The sequence below is a fragment of the Nyctereutes procyonoides genome, unplaced genomic scaffold (assembly GCF_905146905.1).
Source record: "Nyctereutes procyonoides isolate TBG_1078 unplaced genomic scaffold, NYPRO_anot_genome, whole genome shotgun sequence".
NCBI classification, from domain to species: domain Eukaryota; kingdom Metazoa; phylum Chordata; class Mammalia; order Carnivora; family Canidae; genus Nyctereutes; species Nyctereutes procyonoides.
The window spans coordinates 17,729,950-17,751,614 of NW_026575133.1; the positions used below are offsets into that span (position 1 = coordinate 17,729,950).

Here is a 21,665-nt window from a genome sequence, read left to right on the forward strand (position 1 = left end):
GGCCTTGAGACTTGCTCTGGAGTCTACAAGTGATCATCTTGAAGAGCAGGGTAGAATGATGGCAGAGGAGTTTACCTTTGAGAATGGTTAGCAGGTGCTTGACCAACTGACTCCTTACCTGGTTGGCCCAGGCGAGGCACCCTCCCCAGCAGACAAAAGAGCTGCCAGAGGATTAAGACACTACATGGTGATGGGACATAGAAAGGTTATTCATTATGCTGGAGGCAGTTCCATTTCAGGTCCTTGGGATGTTGAGGAGATGCAGGGAAAATGGGCCATAGCAGTCAGAAAGCCAGAGAGAGACTTCCAGAGTAGTGTCCCTCCTAAAAAGTTCCCTTAGGACAGTAGAGCCTTTATTCCCTGTGCCAGACTGACTTCACATACAAAGGTATAGCCTCTTGTCAGGGGAAAGTAATGATTCTTTATAAGACTGGTAGCCTGAGTTTTTCTTAATTAAAATCACTCATATGGAAAAGTATGATCCGCCTTGCATGTCTTGGATATGTGCACCCAGATAACCCTTCGGCAGGCAATGTGGAAACAGCCAAGAGGGAAACTGGTCCAGGGCAAACCTCTTTACTGAGCACTTCCTTCCCTCTCTCGAAGATCTCATCCCAGGCTCTGGGATATCTGAAGAGGCTGGGGATTCCATTCTACAATCCCAGCCATAATTACGGCAACATCAAGTTTCCCCAGAAGACAGCTAAAATCATACTGTGTCTCTTGGCTCATCTTTTGGGCTTTACTACACATTTAGGCTGATCTCTTTAAGTGTACATTATTCAGGTTTCAATCCCAAGTTATCTTAGTTCTACCTGCCATATGAGGTTGATTCTTTTCTTTTTCTTCTTTCTTTTTTATTTTTTTTTGCCCTCATTGAAACACTTCTTAGGGGAAAGTTGGGGGAAATGCACAGGCATCTACAGTTGGGACTGGTTGGTTAATCAGTTTACCTCCAGCCTGGTTCTGTCCACGTCTCTTAGGATTTTGTTGCGCCCTCTGTTGGTCACCATCAGCATTTCATATGGAAATATCTGAGGAGCAAAGAGAAAACAGTTTTTTTTTTAGAACACTGCTGTCCGTTTTATTAACAGGCTGAATCTACCTAAAATCTAGTACTCCCAAGATAGAGCATCTAAGACATTATAATTACGGTATCTGAGTGATGGATGATCCTTCCATATCCAGCGGACAGGGACCAGTTCTTATACATTTTCTCAACTCACCATGTCTCATGTAGCACTATGCCTTTGGAGGGTTTTGTTGAGTGAAAGAATACAAACTTATTATGTCTTGGTGGTAAAGGTAAAAATTAGAAGAGAAATGATAGGAACATGGTTTATATGGCCAGGGTACCTCTACAGGGTTCAACAATCTTGTTCCATGACTGGCTCATGATTTCATGGAACCAGGCAGACCCAGAAACAGTGTTCTGTTGGAGGACATTGAAATAAGCCCCAGTTATGGTCACTAGGAAGCACATCCTTGGACACCTCTGAAGTTTCAGGATGGTCTGGAGCTAGGGTAACCAGCCATCCCAGCTTGCCCAGGACTGAGGAGGTTTCCAGAATGCTAGACTTTCAATGCTAACACTGGGCAAGTCCTGGGCAAATGGGATGTCTTGGTCACCCTATTTGGAGTGGTCTGCATCTGCCCCACTTAGCACTGGGTATGCCTTGAGGTGCTCATGGCAGGGACCAAGGGAGTACGAAGCTCGTAGGAGAGGCGTGCTGGTACCTCACTGTGAACACACAGCAGCATATCCCATGAGGGCTTAAGCCTCTTGACTCCGTGTAACAAAACCAGTGGGGTGTCCAGATACTTTGTGACATGGCTCGTGTAATGTCTCAGTCTGGAAGCTAATGGGCCTTAACACTGAGCATGGTGAAAAGAGAGACAACCAAATCTTTTCAGGGTTGTGCCCGCTTTGCTGTCCCCATGCGAGAGCAGAGAAGATGGCTGCACTTGCCTTTGGTTCCAACATGTTGGGCATGGACACCCCTCGATCCATTCTTGTCCCAGACATGTGGCCATCTGGGAGAGTCTGCAAGAGAAAAGCTGGTTTAAGGAGGAGCACACAGTGGCATGGGGAGCTGAGGGGTAACTCGGTGACCTCCCAAAACTCCCTGCTTAGGCCTCAAATCCTCACTGTTTTGTCGATGTGTCGTCTTAATCACCATAAATTTTTCAAAATGAGAGCCTTGCTGCATAAAAGCAAGCACTGGGAATACTGTTCTTTTATCATCAAATTGGGGATCTTGGCTTTGTAACTGTTGACTAAATTGTTTTATTTTACTCTTTGTTTTCTTGTATTTTTTTCCTTTTCTCATTCTCCATCATAATTTTTACAAGGTTTAGGGTCTAGGAAAAAAGGAATGGTACCAAAGCAGCTCTTTCCTATTGACCTATTGGAGTTTCTTTTCATTTGGGACCATAGGAAAGAGGGGAGGACCAAAAGTACTGAGCAGTTATGACTCAAAGGAAAAGCTGTATTTGAGGAGACGCTTGATGTTGGTCTACCTCTACCCCAGAGAGGACCTCTGAGGCCAGAGCAAGAGTCCCCTGATGCCTAAGGGGGATGTCACATCCCTGAGGCCTGCAGGGCCAGCTTGATGTTGGCACCCAGCATGCCCGATCCTCATGGCTCCTCACACTTATGGACTAATGAACGAGAACGATCAACCCAAATAAGGATCTTCTCAAAAGAAACCCTTCCCTGTAGCAGCAACCCATGTCTGCATTGGACAATGGCTGTTTTGCTGGTGTGGCCAACTGGAGAGAGACAGTGTTCCATACCTGGTAGTCTAGAAAGGAAAGAAAAAGAAAATATCAGAAGGGAAAGATCATAGAAAGACATGGAAACATTAATATTAATATTGTTAATATTAATATACCATGTCCTATTGCGATTCTCCAGACACTCTCCAACGCACCATGTTCTTCTTTCTGGTGGGGTCTCTGTACACACTACCCACCTGGCTCCCTAAAGCCAGGAAATGCCTGCCCCACTTTAAGTGATCAGTTAAAACACCCTTTCCTCATGCAGCTTTCCCCCCACATCCTGAGGGTGTTTCTGCCTTCTTCTCACCCCGACCTGTCCCAGTCTCTCAGTCAATCATGTGCATTTTTGACAGTAGGGCTGCGTCTAGCGCACTGTAACTCCAGATACCTATCGAATTGAGTGCTCTGCACATGGCAGGAGCAATGAGTTCATTCTCATGCACCCTGCTTCTCATGGTCTCGTTTCAGGAGAGATGCTTTGCAATTTAAACACACGCTCCACTAGCTCACACAGGCTAGCTGCGATCCGGCTTTAGGCAGCACGAACCCAGGCAATGCACGTGTGGCAGGCAGCACAGCCCTGTCTCAAGCTGGGCCAGCCAGTCAGCAGCTCGAGCGCACGGGCCTTACCTCGCACTCCCCCACTGACGTCCCCATAGCTGTTGTACTGAGCAAAGTCTGTGGAAACAGGCTGAAGCGAGAAAGAACACATCATTAGACCATCTACTCCACAGCGATGGTTTTGGAGTCAGGTGAAAAGGAAGAAAGGGTTTACAAGATCCTCAGAATCCTTCCCAGCTGAATTCCTGGACCTTCCTTATTTGTCTTCTATCATGAAAATCTCATCTTTTGCAGCGTATGCACGGCCAGCAGGCCCTGGGTAATAAGCACGTTATCTTTTGCCGATAAATAAAAATACATTTTGCCACACAGCTAGTAGCTGCATAATTACATTTGTTCTATGCTTTGCACAGTGGGCAATGGCAACAAACTTTCCCCTACCTTTTTACAGCAGAGATAAGGGCTCAGGTCATTACTTTTAGCTTGGTTGTGGAAATATTTGCCACATAATTAATTAATGTCATCTTCCCACAAGCTTATAGAGGCTACTCTTTCATCTAAAGTCAATTTCTCTTTCTCTCAGTAGAAATATTTTATTTTGCCTGTAAGTCAAAGTGACTTGCCAGGACATCAGGGAGATTACAATTTTCATTATATTCTAACACTGAGATATTATCAAACATATTCAGATTTCCACCAGGACCAAAGGGGGAATTACCTCAGGAACAATTAATTGAGGAATCTTACCCGGTGAAGCCCATTTTTTCCATAGCCTGGGAGAGATGAGGTTTTGGATGATAAAACATGTGCAGCTGAATGAGAAAAAGTAAAAAAAGGAAATCAGAAGTCCAATTCTTAATAGCTTCTCTTTTTTTCCAAGTAAACTCTACCTCCAATGTGGGGCTCAAACTCACAACTCCAAGATCAAGAGTCGCACATTCTACCAACTGAGCCAGCCAGGTGCCCCCAGAAGTCTAATTCTCTAATGAAACTGCCAATGTATCTTCTACCTTACAGAAGACACACAGAAAAATAGAAAAAAATAACCCAATATGGGGCTCTGATGTTCACGAAAGGCCACCATATTTGGGTGATGCAGGGAATGGGTGGAGAAGGAAGAGGTGCTTGGGACTGCTTTACCTCTAAATCCTCAATACAATCCTAATAACACTATTATTTCCACTTTACAGGAGAAGAAATAGGGGCTAACAGAAATTAAGTATCTTGCCCAAGGTCACTCACCTTATAAATTGCTAAGCAATGATCTGAACCCAGGGTTTTTTGGATGCATAAGCTCATGCCCCAATTGGTATGGTAGCAATAACTGACCTGAAAGCCAACCATGTATGTTAGCATGTTCTCCTGGCCCACCACAGTTGAGTTCCTGAGAGGTGTGGGATAGGATGTCCCATTAGTCAACATCATGGCACTACATAAACTGTGGAGCATGGGCGGGGGGCAATCTGGGTTTGAATTCTGGCTCCATAACTTAATACCTCTGCATGGTACTTCACATTTGTAAGTCTTTGTTTCCTGACTCATGTAGATATAGTGCTATCTGTTCTTATAGAATGGAACTACAGGATCAGAAGGGACACTAAAGATTAATAAACCACCAAACACATGATCCAATGAGGCATGTAGGCTCAGTATGTAGCAGGGCATTCCATTCAGCAATCTTAGTTTTGCTAGTTATTAATAATGTGACATTGGGTAAAGTTCCTTAAGTTTCCTACACCTGTCTCCTGATTTGCAAAATGGGAATAATAATATCACCTACTTCATTGGCATGTTGTAAAAATAAATGGACCAATGTTGAGCAAAAGTATTTGCATGTAGTAAACACTAAACACATTTTTAAATAACTTTCCAGAGGGGAAAATTATGTACCAATTCAGAACATGGGAGAAGAAATCTTGTGGGTGAAGAGAGAATTGGCTTATGACAAATATAAGCCGGGCAAAATACACCTGATAGACTATTTCAGCCCAATATATAAATAATCTCCTTCAAAAAAGTGTCCAAAACAACACTGTTGGTCTTCAGCTCATTTATTGAAGATCTAAATGTAAAATCATAATGTTTTGAAAATGTTGTTCAGGTTCTCTACAAGCACTCTATTCTCTTTCTCCCTCTTTTTTAAAGAGTACAATAGTCAAAATGAAATGAACTATAAGATTCTTGATTCATGTTGTCATATTGTGTTCTAGATTGAAAGGATGAATCAATTTAATCAATTGTTATGAAGCCTCTTTTGTGAAACGGAGTTCCCTGAGCCAAAAATCACAATTCCTTCCTAATGGAAATAAGGTAATAGGAGTTGGAAGTACATGGGTTTAGAAAGTATGAGACCCTTTCCAGGGTAAAATACTACCAGTGGTGACTTCTGCATGTGCAGATATCTTCCCTTCCCAGCAGAGAATGTAAAAACCATAAAGACAGAAAATCCTGATCATGTACCTTCTTCCTTCCTTGCCTGATCTAGACCTCTCCTGACTGAGTTTCTTCTTTATGTTTAGTTTTAATTATACACACACACACACACACACACACACACACACGCGTGTGTGTGTGTATTCCACATATTAGAGCTAACCCATGTTTCCAAATTCTCCAAAAGTATTCTGTTCTCTATAAGGATTTCCTTTTGCTCATTCCCACTAAGATGAATTTAAAAAAAAAATCTATTTTCTTAACCTACTCTTTATTGTGTATTTCTTTTTTTTTTTTTAAGATTTTATTTATTTATTCATGAGAGACACAGAGAGGCAGACACAGGCAGAGGGAGAAGCAGGCTCCCTGCAGGGAGCCCGAAGTGGGCTCCAGGGACACAGGCCCTGGGCTGAAGGTGGCGCTAAACCGCTGAGCCACTGGGGCTGCCCCCACTAAGATGAATTGACCTTCAGGAAATCCTCCAAGGGATTTAGACATAAATCCCCCATTTCCAACATAAAGAAAGTATACATTTAAGGAAGAACTCTGGCATCCTTATAAGCTAAGGTGACGTGCGGCACGTTTCGTACACTTTTGCTCATATAGAACACTCTGTAGTTTCCACCAGGAATGGCCCTGCCTCTTCTGGAACAATCCAGGCAGGTGGTGGCTGGCTCTCGGCTGGGAGAAGGCGCTGGGCCTGTTGTTTACCTGAGTTGATGGGAGAATCATAGCGACTGGCTGACAGGGATGACCTCTCTCGGCTCTCCTTCTCCATCTCCTCTTTCAATATTAACTGCCCCAGGCCTGAGTTGAGCTATCATAAAGAAAAGCAAGATGAAAGAGAAGTCCACATTTATTGTCATAGAATGGCAGTTTCTGTTTTAGAAGGTCCTGCAAGAAGTTCCTGACTATGGAGTGGCCTGGATGCATACAGTGGCAGAGCCTGGGGTCCCTCAAGGGATAGGCCAGATTTTTGTTTGTTTGTGTTTGTTTGGTAGGCCAGATTTTGGACCTTGAACCCCTCTTGGTCTTTTTCATGTCAAGACTCCATTTCCCTAGGCCATGGCCAGGCTCCATGTCAGGAGAATGTCCTCCCTCCTTTGCCCTCCCCAAGATGCCAGCAGGTAACCTTAGGAGGTATGTATGACTGTGTGCAGATTTTTGATGTGCAAAGGGGGGTTGGGGATAGCATCCTTTAAAAAGAAATAATGTAATTATTTTAAATCAATGTAGATTTAAAAACAAGAAAACAAGAGTAATACATGCTCATTTGCACAGATTTTAGAAAATCTAGAAGGAAAGAAGAGTAACCCATAAGAGATAACCACCATTTACATTTTTATAGCCATCCAGCATTTTTCTCTGTACATATCATACAAAACTGGGATCACGCTGTAAATGCGACCTTGTATCCTTTTCCTCCATATAACTAGTATCACGTATATTTCCCTTATGATTGAGTATCTTTGGAATATGACAAAGATGTCATTTCTAAAATGACATTTGGAAAATGTCACTTGAAGGGATTCATCATCCCTTATTTGTGGGAGAATGCATAATGTCCTGGCTCCCTCTACCCCAGGCTATAATGGATTATCCTTCTTCTGGTCTTCCAGGACATTGTGGGAAGGGTATAATGAGGACGTCTTGGTGGCAGTCCGTTTTATCCCTTCTTTCCTGGCCCAGATGTACGTACAAGGTCCAAGTCCTAAGGGAGAAATACTCAATCCCAAGGGAGTCCCCTTAGCAGAGCGTGCATGAGGGAAGGCAGGTGTTGCACCATGTGGGTGTACAGCTTGGCCCTACCTGGGTCTTTTGACATGTGCACTGCACACACATACCCCATGTGGTCTGGCTCTCCTTACAGAAGCTCGAACATTCCATGTCTCTGACCTCCAGCTTCCAGGCCATCTCTTCCAGAACCCACTAAGTGCCCTGCCTCATGGTCACTAGAGGCCTGTCTTCCCTTGCCTACTGGATTTCCAGCCCTTTGAAGGTTGGGACAGCCTCTCATTCACTTGGTGGCTCCCTCCACGGTACCCGTTCAAAAAGCCAGATCTATGGAACTGAATTGAAGACCACAGCAAAGTAGTTTAAGGACAAACCTTCATTAATTGCTCTTCTTGCAGCTGCCGGCGCCTCAGAAGCTCCTCCTCATCTTCCTCTCTGCCACTAGATCTGCGTCTCATGTCGGCTCCTAATTCCACAGCAAAGACAACTTCTCACATTAGCCCCACGGCAAGGGGATCCTAAGGGACTAATCCACCTGTGCTCAACTTGTCCGGCAGGCAAAATCAGCGGTTTGTGAACACCACACCGAGAAAGAGCCTACCACCAACTCTGCACAACTGGCAGGTGTCGTGTGATGGGCCAGTTCAACGTGAAAACTAGTAAGTCATGAATTTTGGCCTCCTAACAACTGACCTGCTCAATTAGGACTCAGTGGGTGTGTCATTATGATTGGGGCTAAGTCATCACACAGGGAGGAATCCAAATCCATGTACATACCATCAAATAGGTAAGGCAATCACTCTCTTGTGATAAGTTTGAAATCTAGTTTTCTCTTTTTCTGAATAGACTTGTCATCATATGATCACCCTATCTTCTGCCCTTACTACATTCATTAACAAGCCTGCTTTTACTTTTCCTTTAAGGGTTGAGTCTTGAACGTTTCTTTCCCTTCGTCCTTTGGAAAAATGGTCACAAAAGAGTTTTATACTAATGGGTCAATAAATAGTGTCAATACAGCTAAAAAGTTAGCTAAAGTCCCATCTAGCAGATCATTTACAACTTTTAAGCTTCTTGGAAAAGGGGAGTCAGGGAGTAAAAGGGAGGAGTCTGTCCGAACGGTTGTAAAATTAAGATAATTATTGTTTTTCCTAAATTGCTTGGATTAATCTGGCTGTGGGAGGAAACAGGAAAGCTTGCTAATCTAATCAAAATAAACTTTAACTAATCGTCTCGGTTTTTATCATTTTGACTAATGGGCCAGAATTGTTTTCATTTTGGAATCCCGAGAGCTTTAAACCACTTAGTGATGATGATTTTAACAACAAAATGTTAACTCTCCCTTTCCTCTAAATTTAGCTGCTTATGTCCCCACTAAACAGCATCACTGAACGAAGAAAGAACCTCAAAGGCCCCGAGTCCTGCCTGTGGGGCACAGTCTGTGAGAGGAGAGCTGATGATCGAATCTTAGGTCCTAAAATCATAAATGCCAATGTGAATGCTCTCTTCCATCTCTACTAATAACAGTTAAAAAGACACAAGTTTGCAAGAATCAGATAAGTCTTAAATCATCATGCTATAGAGAATACTTGTGAATCATAAGCCCATGGAGGTAGATTTTCCTTCAAGTATTTCTATAAGTACAGATTGCTTTAAAATCCACTAAGATTGTTTGTAATAAAAATTATTCCAGAAAATAACTTGATGAGGAAAAGCACAATGAAGAAAATTTGGAAATTTGGAAAATTGAAGGTCTTTTTCAAATAGGTTGTCAATAGAAATGTGAGGAGATAGTTCTATCTGTGTAAAGCTGACTCACTACATTTTCAGTATTAGCTCCTAAATTTGCTAATACCCCATTTTAGGCCAAGTGATTTCACAACTGACAAAACAGCAAAAACACAGACACAGTTCTGAGGCATAGATTCGTGGCTCAAAGCAAAGAATGAAACAGCTCAAATGTGACATTTTAGTACAGAATGCATGGAAATGATAGATGGAAAAATCACATAACTTCACACGAGGAGTATTTCAGAGCACCCCTGACTCTGTGACAGCCCTTCTTAGTGAAGGAGACCATGATGTCACAAGAAAGGTGCAGGGCTTCAGTGTTAGGACTGGTTGTTAAGAGAATTGTAATTACAAACCAGAAATAGTCTAAAACAAACTCAACTGAAAGAAATCATGCCTCTGTAGACACTCAGTAAGTCCACCCACCGGACTCTAATTATACAGAACAATGTTCTTGGCAGGAGGCTTTGGTTCAACTGTTTCGAGAGTTACTGACTTTGCAGTAATAACTCTGAAAGTCCATGCAAATCATCCGTTTTAGACCAGTTCTGTCTGCCTCTCAGTGGGTGAGTTAGTGCAAGGCTCTGGTGATTGGGTTTTTGTAATTTTGAAGCACTTTGCACACACACAAATATGACCTTAGCACTCTTCTCTACCTCTCACCATACTTTTCTTAAAAGTCTTTATGATGGGACACAGTCTCCTGCATACTTCGAAGCATTTCATTTTGTCATCTCCTACCAATTTGTCCATGTGGCTTAGCTGTTGCAGTTGCATACCTACGGCGGCCAGTGAGGGGGGACCAGGCCAGTGGTCCGTCTCAATCTTTGGTATCTCGCTGGGGTCTGGAGCTTGGGCTGCTGGGAACTTGGAAAACTTGATGATATCTTCTGAAGACTTGCTCTGGGCTGCCAAGGCAGCTGCATCTAGGCGGGAATCGGGGGGAGCTTAGCTATGGGTCTGCAAGGCCACGGTGCTACAACCCACTTAAACAGTTATCTTGTTTTCTGGCAAAAGTTTCAACTCCAGAAGGCTGTCTATGACCATTATCAACTGCCCAGCCACTCAGTGGTGCCTAGCAACAACTCATTTTCCTTAAGTTCTGTTGGAAGCAAAACTTTATCCTACATCTGAAATACCGTGTTCCATTGGGCAGTCCAGTGCTAGCTGTAGCTATACGTGGCTACTTAAATTTCAATTAATAAAATTAAGTGAAGCCAACAAAGGAGTAAAATTAAAATGCAGTTCCTTGGCTGCACTAGCTGCATTTTAAGTGCTCAGTAGCCACATGTGGTTAGTGGCTACCATATTGGAAGCACAATTGTATAACATTGCCATTCTGTCATCACAGAAAGTTCCATCAGACAGAACTCCTTGAGAGCAATTAGAAATTTGAATTAGTAACTTGAAATTAAGGAACTGAGTTAAAAAAACGACACTGTCATTTGATTGTAGTTGTTAATCATAAGAGTCTGTATTTGTGTCTGTTCATTTTAGCCATCATCTGTCCAGTTCATTCTAATCCTTACATATTATATACGTGTCTTGAGTCCTAGGAGAAATGGCAATGGGAAACTCTACTCTCAGCTTGTAGGAATTTTGCATTGTGCCTTATGTATGCTGATTTATGTATGTATGCAAAACACTCCTTGTTTTCCTCAAGGGTCTGCACATATAAGTGAGTCATCCGACTTTAAAACAACAAAAGCCAGACTAGTAAGGGCTTGGTTCACAGGGTTCTTTCTTAAGGCTCTGCTTAGAGGAGGAGTTGCTGGCTTAGAGTTCCAAATCTAATCACAGAGCTGGAACAAAATGAACCAGGTTTAATGGTCAGACCCTGATTCTGGCTAATTTGGCAGACTGGCCTGGGATGTTACTACACATTTTAAAATACAGTTAGAATACTTTAAATAAAACGTCTCACCCCTGCCGCCCACCCTCCTGGGCTCACATATTTTAAAATCTGGAAATAATTTTTTGAATCCTCAGCTCGAGTTCCCCATTCTTAAAGTAACCTTCTGGGTCTCGTTTTCCTGAAACGACTTGACCAAGGTCACCTTATATACTCCTAAGGGGTGAAGTCTTGGCCAAGCATGGAGTAGTGTTTCTACTCTTTAACCTCATGAGAAAAAAATAAAAAAATTCAGCTTGGAAAACACTACAAATCACACTGTCTTCTTAAAGGAGGACAACACGTGTTAGTTAGCATATTGCATATTATAGACTGAGACGTTCTGCATTACAAAAAAAAAGCGTGACTTTATTTAAATCTAGTATTTTCCAAACACATTGGGCACAGACACCAGGTTTTGTTGTGCCATCTAGTTCTGTCACATGGAACTGCTCTTTGGCACCATGTCCTTTGGGGGAAGTGCCACTCTGTGCTACTCTTAATGATAACAAAGAACGAGTTAAGTCAGAGTAGTTTCATGAAAAAAAGCCAATCTCTTTCAAATAAATAACTAACAGTATCCAATCTCTTTAAATCCTAATTATTTGATTCTTTTTGTTTAGAGAGGCAGGGCCTTAGAAATTTTAGTAATAAAAAGAGTTTCTACATTGATAAATCAAACTCTTGGAGTCTCATTCGTAAATTTAGAAAAAAAAAGCATGACTTCAAACAGTACTTACGCATTAGAATTGGTGAAGTCAGTAAACATTCACATGTTAATGAGTGGGTGAGAAGACATTAAACCATAAAAAAACAAACAAAAACAATGTTAACAAACTTAAAAAAGCAAGCACATGGTGTAAAATCTTTAAAAAAAAAAAGGATGAGAAAAAAAATCACAGTTCTAAAACCATTACAATATGTACATTGTCTTTTTTTCCCCCTAGAACGTTGGCCTAAATTCTTTTTCCTTGTGCATTTTCAACTTTCTTTTCATGTCATCTTAATCCTTAAGGACTCATTAATGTCCTTAATGAGGACTACTAGATTTTAAAGGCAGCCTTCAAATTTCCACACACATTTTGTGTATCATTTTCTGAAATCACCTGAAGACCAGTCTTGGCTCTCTCTCTGTTCACAAAGATTTATGGTACCTAATTTATAGAGGCCTAATAATGGTGGAGGGAAACATGATTCACCTACGGTAATGTGATTCCCTGGGTTTAAAAATTCTGTATTTCCAGGAAAGGAAAACACAATTATAAATTCAACTTAGGGATATTAGTTTGCAGGAATTTCAGAGACTAGCTGGCCTAACTCACTGGTTATTGCCTATGAGAAAACTGAGGGACAGAGAAACTGTGTTCATGATATCATAGAACCACTGAGGGCAAGGGCTGGGAACCACAGCTAGGACCTTGCTCTCAGAGTGTGTCCTGTCCATTCCGCTGCAAGGCACAGACAACTGCATCCCCTTAAGAACTGGAGAATTGGACAGTCAAGTTGATGTAGGCTTGGTCTAGTTAAATTTTCTAGGTAGCTGGCCTTCACTGTTTTAATTAAACTAATTAGAAGTTCATCCAAATAATTATAGTGGCTGGTTAAATTATTTGATGGCCAAAAAAAAAAAATGTGAATTATTGTGCATTCTCTAGGAATGCAGTGCTACACGGTCTGATGGGCTCAAAAATTGGCTATGAGCTTCCTCACTAAGCTAAGCGTTCTTTTTCTAGGAAAACCAATCTCACAATATTGGCATCTTAGGGAACCATAAAGGCATAATACGCTGGGCGCCCCAGTTTGATTCTCAAAAGCAGCAGCAGGGAAGCCTTTCAGAGGACAGCAAAGAGTTCAACTGGACGGCGCAGCTACTTAAAAGCTACGTGGAGGAAAGCGGGTTTTACCATGCTGTTTGTAGATGGGTGGTTTTCGGTAAATGTTGATCCCTTGATCTGTGGAAATGAAAAGCAAAGGTGTATGATTATGGGAACCGGTTCAGCAGTGGGAAAAACAGATCAACCAAGAGGCAAACCAAACTGAAGACTCTTGAACAAAAACAACCCAGAAGGTTAACTTTTGTATTACAAAGATTGAAGTTACTGGAAGAAGTTCCAGGAATGAGTGAATTACCACAGACAAGTGATATGGAATCCTTTGTAATACATCTTAGGATATATAGAGATGTAGCTAATTCATGAGCCATTTATTGCAAATACACACTTCACTAAAGGTGGGGTTAAAACAGGAAGAAATGCAAGCAGTGGAGGGACTCCAGTGGTGAGGAAGACATAACCAGTTTGGGGAAGATCCCCAAATTGCTACTGTCTAGAAATTGAGCTCCCAGTAGATACCAGGGACTCAATTTACTTTTCAACTAATGAGTGGAACAGTGGAAAGCAATGTAATATAATTAAGAATAGTTTTTAAAACACAGAAACAGTTTTTTTATGTGCAAGGCTAGTCTGTCGTGCTGATAGAATGTCTGAGAGACTCTTAACTTGTATAGCTCAAATTAAAAAAAAAAAGAAATGAAAAGAGATGCCAAATACTATTCATTTATTTATGCAGGACCCCATTTGATAATGCTATAGTTTTGCTTTGACTGCAAATACTCAGGAAATGTCAAAAGGTTTGTTTCCCCAGGATTTTGGGCACTGTATCTTGGTGGGGGCATTCTTCATGCAAAAAATTGCAAATGTACAATACTGATTTTCAAGGTTCAGTGAAGCTCTATATTAAAAGGCAGTTCTATCTTAGTGGTATGACTCTCACTGAACTTTCCCCTGTTTTATTAGGTAAGTTTGGAATGCAAAAGAAAAAAACTATTACAGATTCCAAATATGTGTCCTAATATTAACATAATGGGTAATTTATTAAACCACTTTCAGTAGCTTAAAAGAAACAAAAAATGTACTTCTGATGGAAAAAAAAATATCATGACCTCTGATGGCCAATCTTGCCCTTGAAAATTGAGTTGACCCTAAGTGTTGATATTGATGGGTTCTGAGTTTTCCAGTAGTTGATGGGAAATTACTATTTGTACCATGACAGCAAATGCTTATGACTTCAGCAAAGCTTACAGCACCAAGCCTAAATTGCAAGATATCTTTGTGGGCTAAGAAGGTAGTCAGTTGGTTATACATTGCAGAAAGACCAACCAATTGATCCAAATTTACACTTCTCTGAAAGGTCCATAGAAAGAATCTCCATATTGGAGACCAACAGGAAAAAAAAAAGTACTCTTGAGTGACGCTGTGGTTTAATCTTTAGGATGAGAAGATAATTAGATTGCCATTGTGATAATCAATGACACGAAACCACAGAGTGCTATCTTAGAAGGCATTAATATACAGGTAAAAATGAAATCTTAGTCAAAACAAAGCAACTCAACCCTCCTTCCTTCACTATTTCCCATCTCCCTTCAAAAAATTTTGAGAAAACTCAAGCCTTCCATACAATCCTTGGCATTTCACATCCAAAACCTCTGAATGGCCCTCTGGGTCAGATCGTGCAATTTAGGGTTTGTCGACTGTGTGCACCCCGATGAAGAGAGCGTGAGGAATGAGACGAGACAGGTCACAGGGCTACAATCTACACCGTGACAGGACACCCAGACAAAGACTGTGTCAGCTCCTACCTGGAACATGGAAATGTTTAGGGGCCTGAGCATAAGTTGGAGTGAGAGGACGACTGTCTGGCCGGTAAGGGAGAGGGGAGTTCCGGCCGCTGGACGGCTCATTGCCTCCAATGAGAAGAATGGAGAAAACAAAATAAGAGAAGGGACAGCAATAAAGAAAACAGAGCAAGCATAATAAAAATTCAAAACAAATCGGAAGGAGGTACATCCAAAAGGAGAAACAAAAGAAACAAACTCAATTTATCAACTTGGCTCACAAGGTGATAGAGGGTTTAGTTTTCCACAAGAGAGACTTGAGTTCGCATGGAACTGGGTTAAAAGCAGCTAGCAGTAGGATGCGTCATTCCAATGGCATGCGGTTGACGGCCGTGAGCTAGCAGCAAACTGATTAGATGGAAAGTACATTAAGAGTCATGGAAGGTCACTTGCTAATGATTCAGGATCAGTTGTGAGACGATTAAATCCCAAGCATGTGAAGGGGCGGGAAATGCAAGCCCAAATACAGTCACTTCCAGGCACGATGGCAGAGGCTGATGACTGCAGTAGTTTTCTCTGAACGGAAGGCTACGTCTGGGAACCTGCATGGTCACCCAGTCCCTCCCCTCAGCAATGCAAAATGCCTGCACTTGCAGCAAATGTTTCCGCTTCCTCACCATGAAATACCGTATACACTTTCTCCCAGGGACTTTGAGGCCACTTATACCTCTCTCCACCTGTCTCTTCCAAGAGGCTCCACCCAGTCCCACAATTCACATTTGGTGAATTGAGGCTCCACTGAGGCTCCACCCAGTCCCAAAATTCCATCTGTGAAACAGGTATGGACACCTACCATGGCTGGGCACTGAGCTATAACCAAGGACATGGAGATGAATAAGATGTTATGCCTGCCTATGAGGGGGCCAGGTCTCAGAAGCTAAGGAGACAGGCTATGACATGGACATGCTTACTCAGGTGACGGTGCCATCAATTCTTCCAGAAAGCTAAGATGTTAGACTGAGCAGGGCATTGAGGAGTAAGCACACCAGGTGGGTGGGTGGGCTGAGCGGTGAGCAGGCCCAGATTCTAGATGGCTTGAACTCATCTTGAGGAAGGCAGGCCCATGGTGTGTGGGAACAACAGGACTGGCCACTGGGACTGTACAGCAGGGTGTGCTTAGAGGAGACAATAGGTAAAGGACTAGAAAAGATTGCTGGCACTTGGCTATAAAGCCTGGAGTGCCACCAAGGCCACTGTCACTCCCTTCTGATCAGGATGAACTGAGGTCTGTGCTGAACTGGTCGGAGATTAGTTGTTACCTAAACTGTCCTCCTACCTCATGTCTAAGAAAACATCTGCCCCAAGAATATACCAGAATATGTAGGGGACTATTAAAAGTTAATAAACTATCATACGATTACTTTTGTTCCTGAGTTATAAGACTTCTTTATATATTCTGGATACAAATCCCTTATCAGATAGATATCTGACTTGCACATATTTCCTCCCATTCTGCAGGTTGTCTTTCACTACCTTGATAGTGCCCTTTGAAGCACAAAAGCTGAAAATTTTGATAAAGTGTAATTTATCATCAATTAATGGTGACATTATGAAATAAATCGTAGATCTATAGAAAACAGAGCATGAGCTCATTTCTTCAAGTAAGCCAAGCTTTTCTGAGTCTGTCCACAAAGTATAAAAGATGTCAATTGCTGGAGTTTTAAAATAACATGCTTACTAGAGTTTTAACTTCTCAATACGGTATTTTTAGGTAACCAGAGCACACATTTGTACTGAATGGGCAGCAAGATCTTCCAAATGAGATTTGAATTTGTTGCTGGCTTCAGTTTAGATTCCAGATTTCTGGTTATCATGTTCTGAAGCTTTTCTTTCTTTTTTTTTCCCTTAAGAGTCAGTTTTACAGTTAGTTCCCCATACATTGTAACGTGGACTTTAATATTTAGATCAGATGTTAGCTTTGAAAAAGTATGATGTTTCACCCCCAACTGCTGATCTATTAAAAGGTTAATTTAAAAAAAAGTTATTTCATGTGTTATCACTATTATGAAAGATAACCAGTTCATGTCTGAAAAAAAAAAATGAAAAGACACAGGTAGAGGTGAACAGAAGGAAGAATGTGGTTTGCATTTAGAAGGAAATCCTGTCTTAAAGCTAAGGCTGAATTAGAACTGGGTCTCATTCATCTTTCTACGCTCAGCATAGTGCCTGGCCAAGACTAGGTGCCTTCTAAATGTCTGCAAATGAATGATTGAAATAGCTCACAAATGAATTCTTGAGCTATTAATGGCTGCATTTAGTAAGCACCACTGCAGGATTAACAGCCATCATCTTGCTCTTGAATAAAGGCAGTCAGATGCCAGTATTGTGCAGCAGGGTCACAGCGGCACCCCTTTTTTAGAACTTTCCCACTAGATCCTCGATGGCCCCAATTTAACTATTTCACTTCAGAGGAAGTGAACAGCAGAATTTATTCACAAGAGTAATCCATAATTGAAAAACACAATACTTCTTGTGAGCTATTCTCAAAAGTAGATCTAGAAAGACAACTTTCTCACCTTATTTGGGGTTGTCTTTTGAAGACTTGCTACATATCTTGCGCACTGGCTGCTACTGCTTCTGAACCATGCTGCTCCCTGCCCTTCAACTCTACCCTCCTTTTACTTGCAGAAGAACATTAGACATCTCAGGGGAATGTTCCCACAGGTTTTGGTGATAATACCCAATCGGATGAAACTCCATTACATTTGTTTTGAGGATTATTAGCCAGTGGCATGCATACACAAAAATATTGGCATAGATGGGATGCAAAGGTTTAAGGATGTTAGATTTAGCATTTGCCCAAGTATTAAGAATCTATCATGGAGATGCTCTGCTGGCAAGTGGCAGTAGGAGCCCACCACTGCTCAGATATGGTTGACAATTCTCAAAGGCTGGGGAGTGACTGTGAATTCCTGATGGGTGAATTCTGGCTGAATGCTGTTTCTTGTTGGGTATAGTTCTTTATTAGACTGCCTATTTCAGCAACCATTGACCTTTCTAGTTGTTTAAAAAAAAAAAAGAAACAACAACCTCACTGCTATGTTCATCAAGTCCTTATAAATAGATTTAATGCTAGAATCCATTAAAATCTCCCACAAAACATGTTAAAGTACTAGGTAAAGAGAGACTCAGCAATGTACCCATCTAAGGGATTCTGTGCAATATGATTTCCACACGTCACAATGGTTCACTGGGAACGATGTCTCAGAATATTGTTTCTAGGTACCAAACTCTTAGCCCTCAAAATACCAAAGGCATTAAACATTGTTTAGCTTTTTTTTTTTTTTTTAATGTAGGGCTTGAAACTTACAACCCTGAGATCAAGACCTGAGTTGAAATCAAGTGTCGGACGCCCTCAACTGAGCCATTCGGAGCGCCCCCATTTTTTGGCATTTTAAAAGAAAAAGCAAAATTCTTAAGATGAGTCCTCTTTCCTTTTTCTGACTTAAACATCCAATCTTGAAGTGATAAAACTTTAACTGTATTCTAGAAGGAAACAACTGATGAGGGCCCTAAGAGCTTATTTTTACGTTTGGTGCATTACCTAGGCAAAGTAATATATATGGTGTTAGATGAAAGATCATACACAGAAGATATTACCATCATCATCATCATCATCAGTTTGAAACATAGACACTGTTTAAAGATAATATAATAGCGTATATGTCATAGAATGTTGTATCTATCACATTCACAGCCATTTTGTTTCTTAAATAAGTCCTTCCTTGTATTGTCTCTCAGATGTTAGTGATCTTAACTACTGTGATGAGAAGCTACTACGTATATATATTTCTCAGCCTTCATTTTTAGCTCCTTCCATATTGACCTGATAAACCAGTTTTTCAGTCCTTGGGAGAGCAATCACTTGCAGGATTCTCACTGTACTTAAATTCAAATCCTTTGACCTCATTTTCAATCTTCTCTGGTATCCTGAGAGCCCACATGACAAATCCTAAGACAAGTAAATCAAAATGACTGTGCATGAGCCTGCTGGGGCAACCTGTTGGAATACTGTTTGGTTTTCTGGACTTTAGTGCTTATATTCCAAAATATAAACAAATGTTTTGAGAGGACCTTCCAGTTGGCAGCATCTAGAATTTCATGACAGAGTTTCAGGATTGCTGGTTCTTGTCTAAAGTTTTCATAAGCATTATGGTTTTCTTCAAGCAAGTGTCAAATATTTGCATCAGAGCAAATCATTTCTACAGCAGAACAGCAGAGTCCTTTCAAAGAGACTTAATATATGTAGCCCTCCTGTTCACAAATCTGACTTATATACATTTTGTGGACACAGAACATAATGTCTAACAGTATTTCAAAAGGGAGGGAGGAGAAACTCATGTGCAAACATGGTACAGACATAGCCCAAAACAGAGTGTAAAGCTTTCCAAATTTAAGCATGCACTTGTCCACGTGGCTCAACAATGACATACCAACACAGAGTGAGGCTGAAGGGGAGGTTAGGGAATAGAAATAGAGACAGAGTGGGAAACAAGATGGACATTACAGAACATGGATGGAGAAGCCAGTGGAATAGAGAAGCAGCCTGTGACAGGCAGCTTAGCTTTACACGTATGCAGCATCCTTAGCTCCATGAACACCAGGGGCCTGGGCCCATGCATCAGAAAAGGACCAAGGAGTGGATTCAGGACATGGGGCTGGGGGTAGGTGGTCTGCACTTCTGGTGGCCAGAGTGGCAAGGGGGCCCCCTGCTTCTAGCCACACTTTTTTTTTTTAATTTTTATTTATGATAGTCACACATTGAGAGAGAGAGAGGCGGAGACCTAGGCAGAGGGAGAAGCAGGCTCCATGCACCGGGAGCCCGATGTGGGATTCGATCCCGGGTCTCCAGGATCGCGCCCTGGGCCAAAGGCAGGCGCTAAACTGCTGTGCCACCCAGGGATCCCCTAGCTACACATTTCTGAGATGGACTTCCTGCTCTGGCATCCTCAGGCTGCCCGGCTTACGTTTGTTTTAAAAATAACTGCCTTGAGATCGTAAGACAAGCTCTAAGATAAAAAAGTGAATGTAGGGATCCCTGGGTGGCGCAGCGGTTTGGCGCCTGCCTTTGGCCCAGGGCGCGATCCTGGAGACCCGGGATCGAATCCCACATCGGGCTCCCAGTGCATGGAGCCTGCTTCTCCCTCTGCCTGTGTCTCTGCCTCTCTCTCTCTCTGTGACTATCATAAATAAATAAAAAATTAAAAAAAAAAAAGAAAGCTACTATTTAAAAAAAAAAAAGTGAATGTAGGAGCAGGGTGGACTTTGCTCCATTTTAAAGATACCTTAGATGTGTTTCTCCAGTGGCCATAGATGCTCTCCATGTTAAAATTTCCAAGTGCAGGAGAAGTGTTCCATGTAAATGGATCATTTTTTTTTTGGGATAACTAAGAAGTAATTCCTTAAAGAATCAGGTTTTAGTTATTCAACTATATTAGGCTTTTAAAGCAATATCTTTAATGTACAAATTCCCCATGATTTATTTTGTAATTTAGCAAAAAGCACATCTGATTTTAAAACTACACATCTACTGTTATATATATTACATTTTGTATCTGATGTTTGGAAACTATTTTATAGGAATGAACTATAGACAGACGGAGAGAGACCATGAGAGACCATGTTTTTTTAAGTGTGTGCTCAGGGTCAAGCTAATCCATCTTGGCCTGATGCTCTCTATAATTTAAAACCACAATATTTGTGTCAAAAAGCTCACATTCAGTCTGAAGACAAAAAAGGATGTACCTTTGACCCTCGAATGACACACGTTAGAAATGGCATGGGTCCACTTATTTTTTGGTGAATGGTATAGTACTGTAAATATTTCTTCTTGATTTTCTTTAATAACATTTTCTTTTCTCTAGCTTACTTTATTGTAAGAATATAGTCTATAATACACACAACAAATGAAATATGTGTTGACTGTGTTATCAATAAGGGTTCCAGTCAATAGTAGGCTATTAGCAGTTAAGTTTTTAGAGTCAAAATTTATACAAAGATTTTTCCACCGCACAGGGGGTCGGTGCCCCTAATCTCCACCATGTTCAAGGGTTAACCGTATACCTACATTTTTCATAAGGCCCCATTTGGGCACACAAAGGTATTGTAATTTTTATGATTATTTGGTATTCCTATCAAAAAGTAAAAATTCAAATGATGTCTTAGTCTCAACAAGAATGCAATTTTCTGGTTAAATAGAGATGAAAAAGGAGTTTTGCTCTCAAAAGTATACTTCAACATACAGGGGGGATTGGGGGCCTGGGATCTGGTCCTGGTGCAGCCCCTCCCTATGTGTGAGCCCTCAGCTGGGGGGTGGGAAGGGGGTCTTAACCAGAGAATGAGATGGAATGATATAATCAAAAGTGCCTTGGGATGCCTGGGTGGCTCAGTGGTTGAACATCTGTCTTGGGCTCAGGTCACGATCCCAGGGTCCTGAGATTGAGTCCCATATCAGGCTCCCTGTAAGGAGCCTGCTTCTCCCTCTGCCTATGTCTCGGTGTCTCTCTCTCTCCATGTCTCTCATGAATAAATAAATTAAATCTTAAAAAAAAAAAAGTGCCTTAAGGGCACCATGCCCAGGGAGAAGTTGTCATGGAGAAGGTGAATTGAAGTGTTTACAACACACCAGGGGCACTTGACTGCATGTACCCCCGGTGACCTAGGAGAGGTTTTGTAGATGAGGGAGGCAAGTGACACTTGATAGGTTAAGTCAACCAAGCATCCAAGGTCCCACTGCTAGCACAGGACAGAGATAGTATCTAAACTTAGGACTCCGGTATCCATTTGGGTACTCTAGCTCTCCAC

General features: G+C 41.6%; 1 protein-coding gene across 10 annotated transcripts in view; it reads right to left on the minus strand.

Annotated features, from left to right (window-relative positions):
* The window catches only part of ABLIM1 (actin binding LIM protein 1), a 292,094-nt gene that overhangs the window by 5,145 nt on the left and 265,284 nt on the right, over positions 1–21,665 (minus strand). For 3 of the 10 annotated variants that reach the window (XM_055300653.1, XM_055300649.1, XM_055300652.1), the window contains exons 15-22: positions 14,826–14,930; positions 13,093–13,140; positions 10,077–10,223; positions 7,884–7,975; positions 6,487–6,592; positions 4,090–4,154; positions 3,412–3,472; positions 2,034–2,804 (exon numbers count right to left, since the gene is read on the minus strand). In XM_055300653.1, coding sequence (XP_055156628.1) covers positions 2,662–2,804; positions 3,412–3,472; positions 4,090–4,154; positions 6,487–6,592; positions 7,884–7,975; positions 10,077–10,223; positions 13,093–13,140; positions 14,826–14,930 — 767 coding nt within the window. In that variant the 3' untranslated portion in view covers positions 2,034–2,661. Of the gene's footprint in view, positions 1–953; positions 1,035–1,969; positions 2,805–3,411; positions 3,473–4,089; positions 4,155–6,486; positions 6,593–7,883; positions 7,976–10,076; positions 10,224–13,092; positions 13,141–14,825; positions 14,931–21,665 lie in introns of those variants that run through there. The other 7 variants (XM_055300659.1, XM_055300650.1, XM_055300654.1 and 4 more) reach the window with 7 other exon arrangements.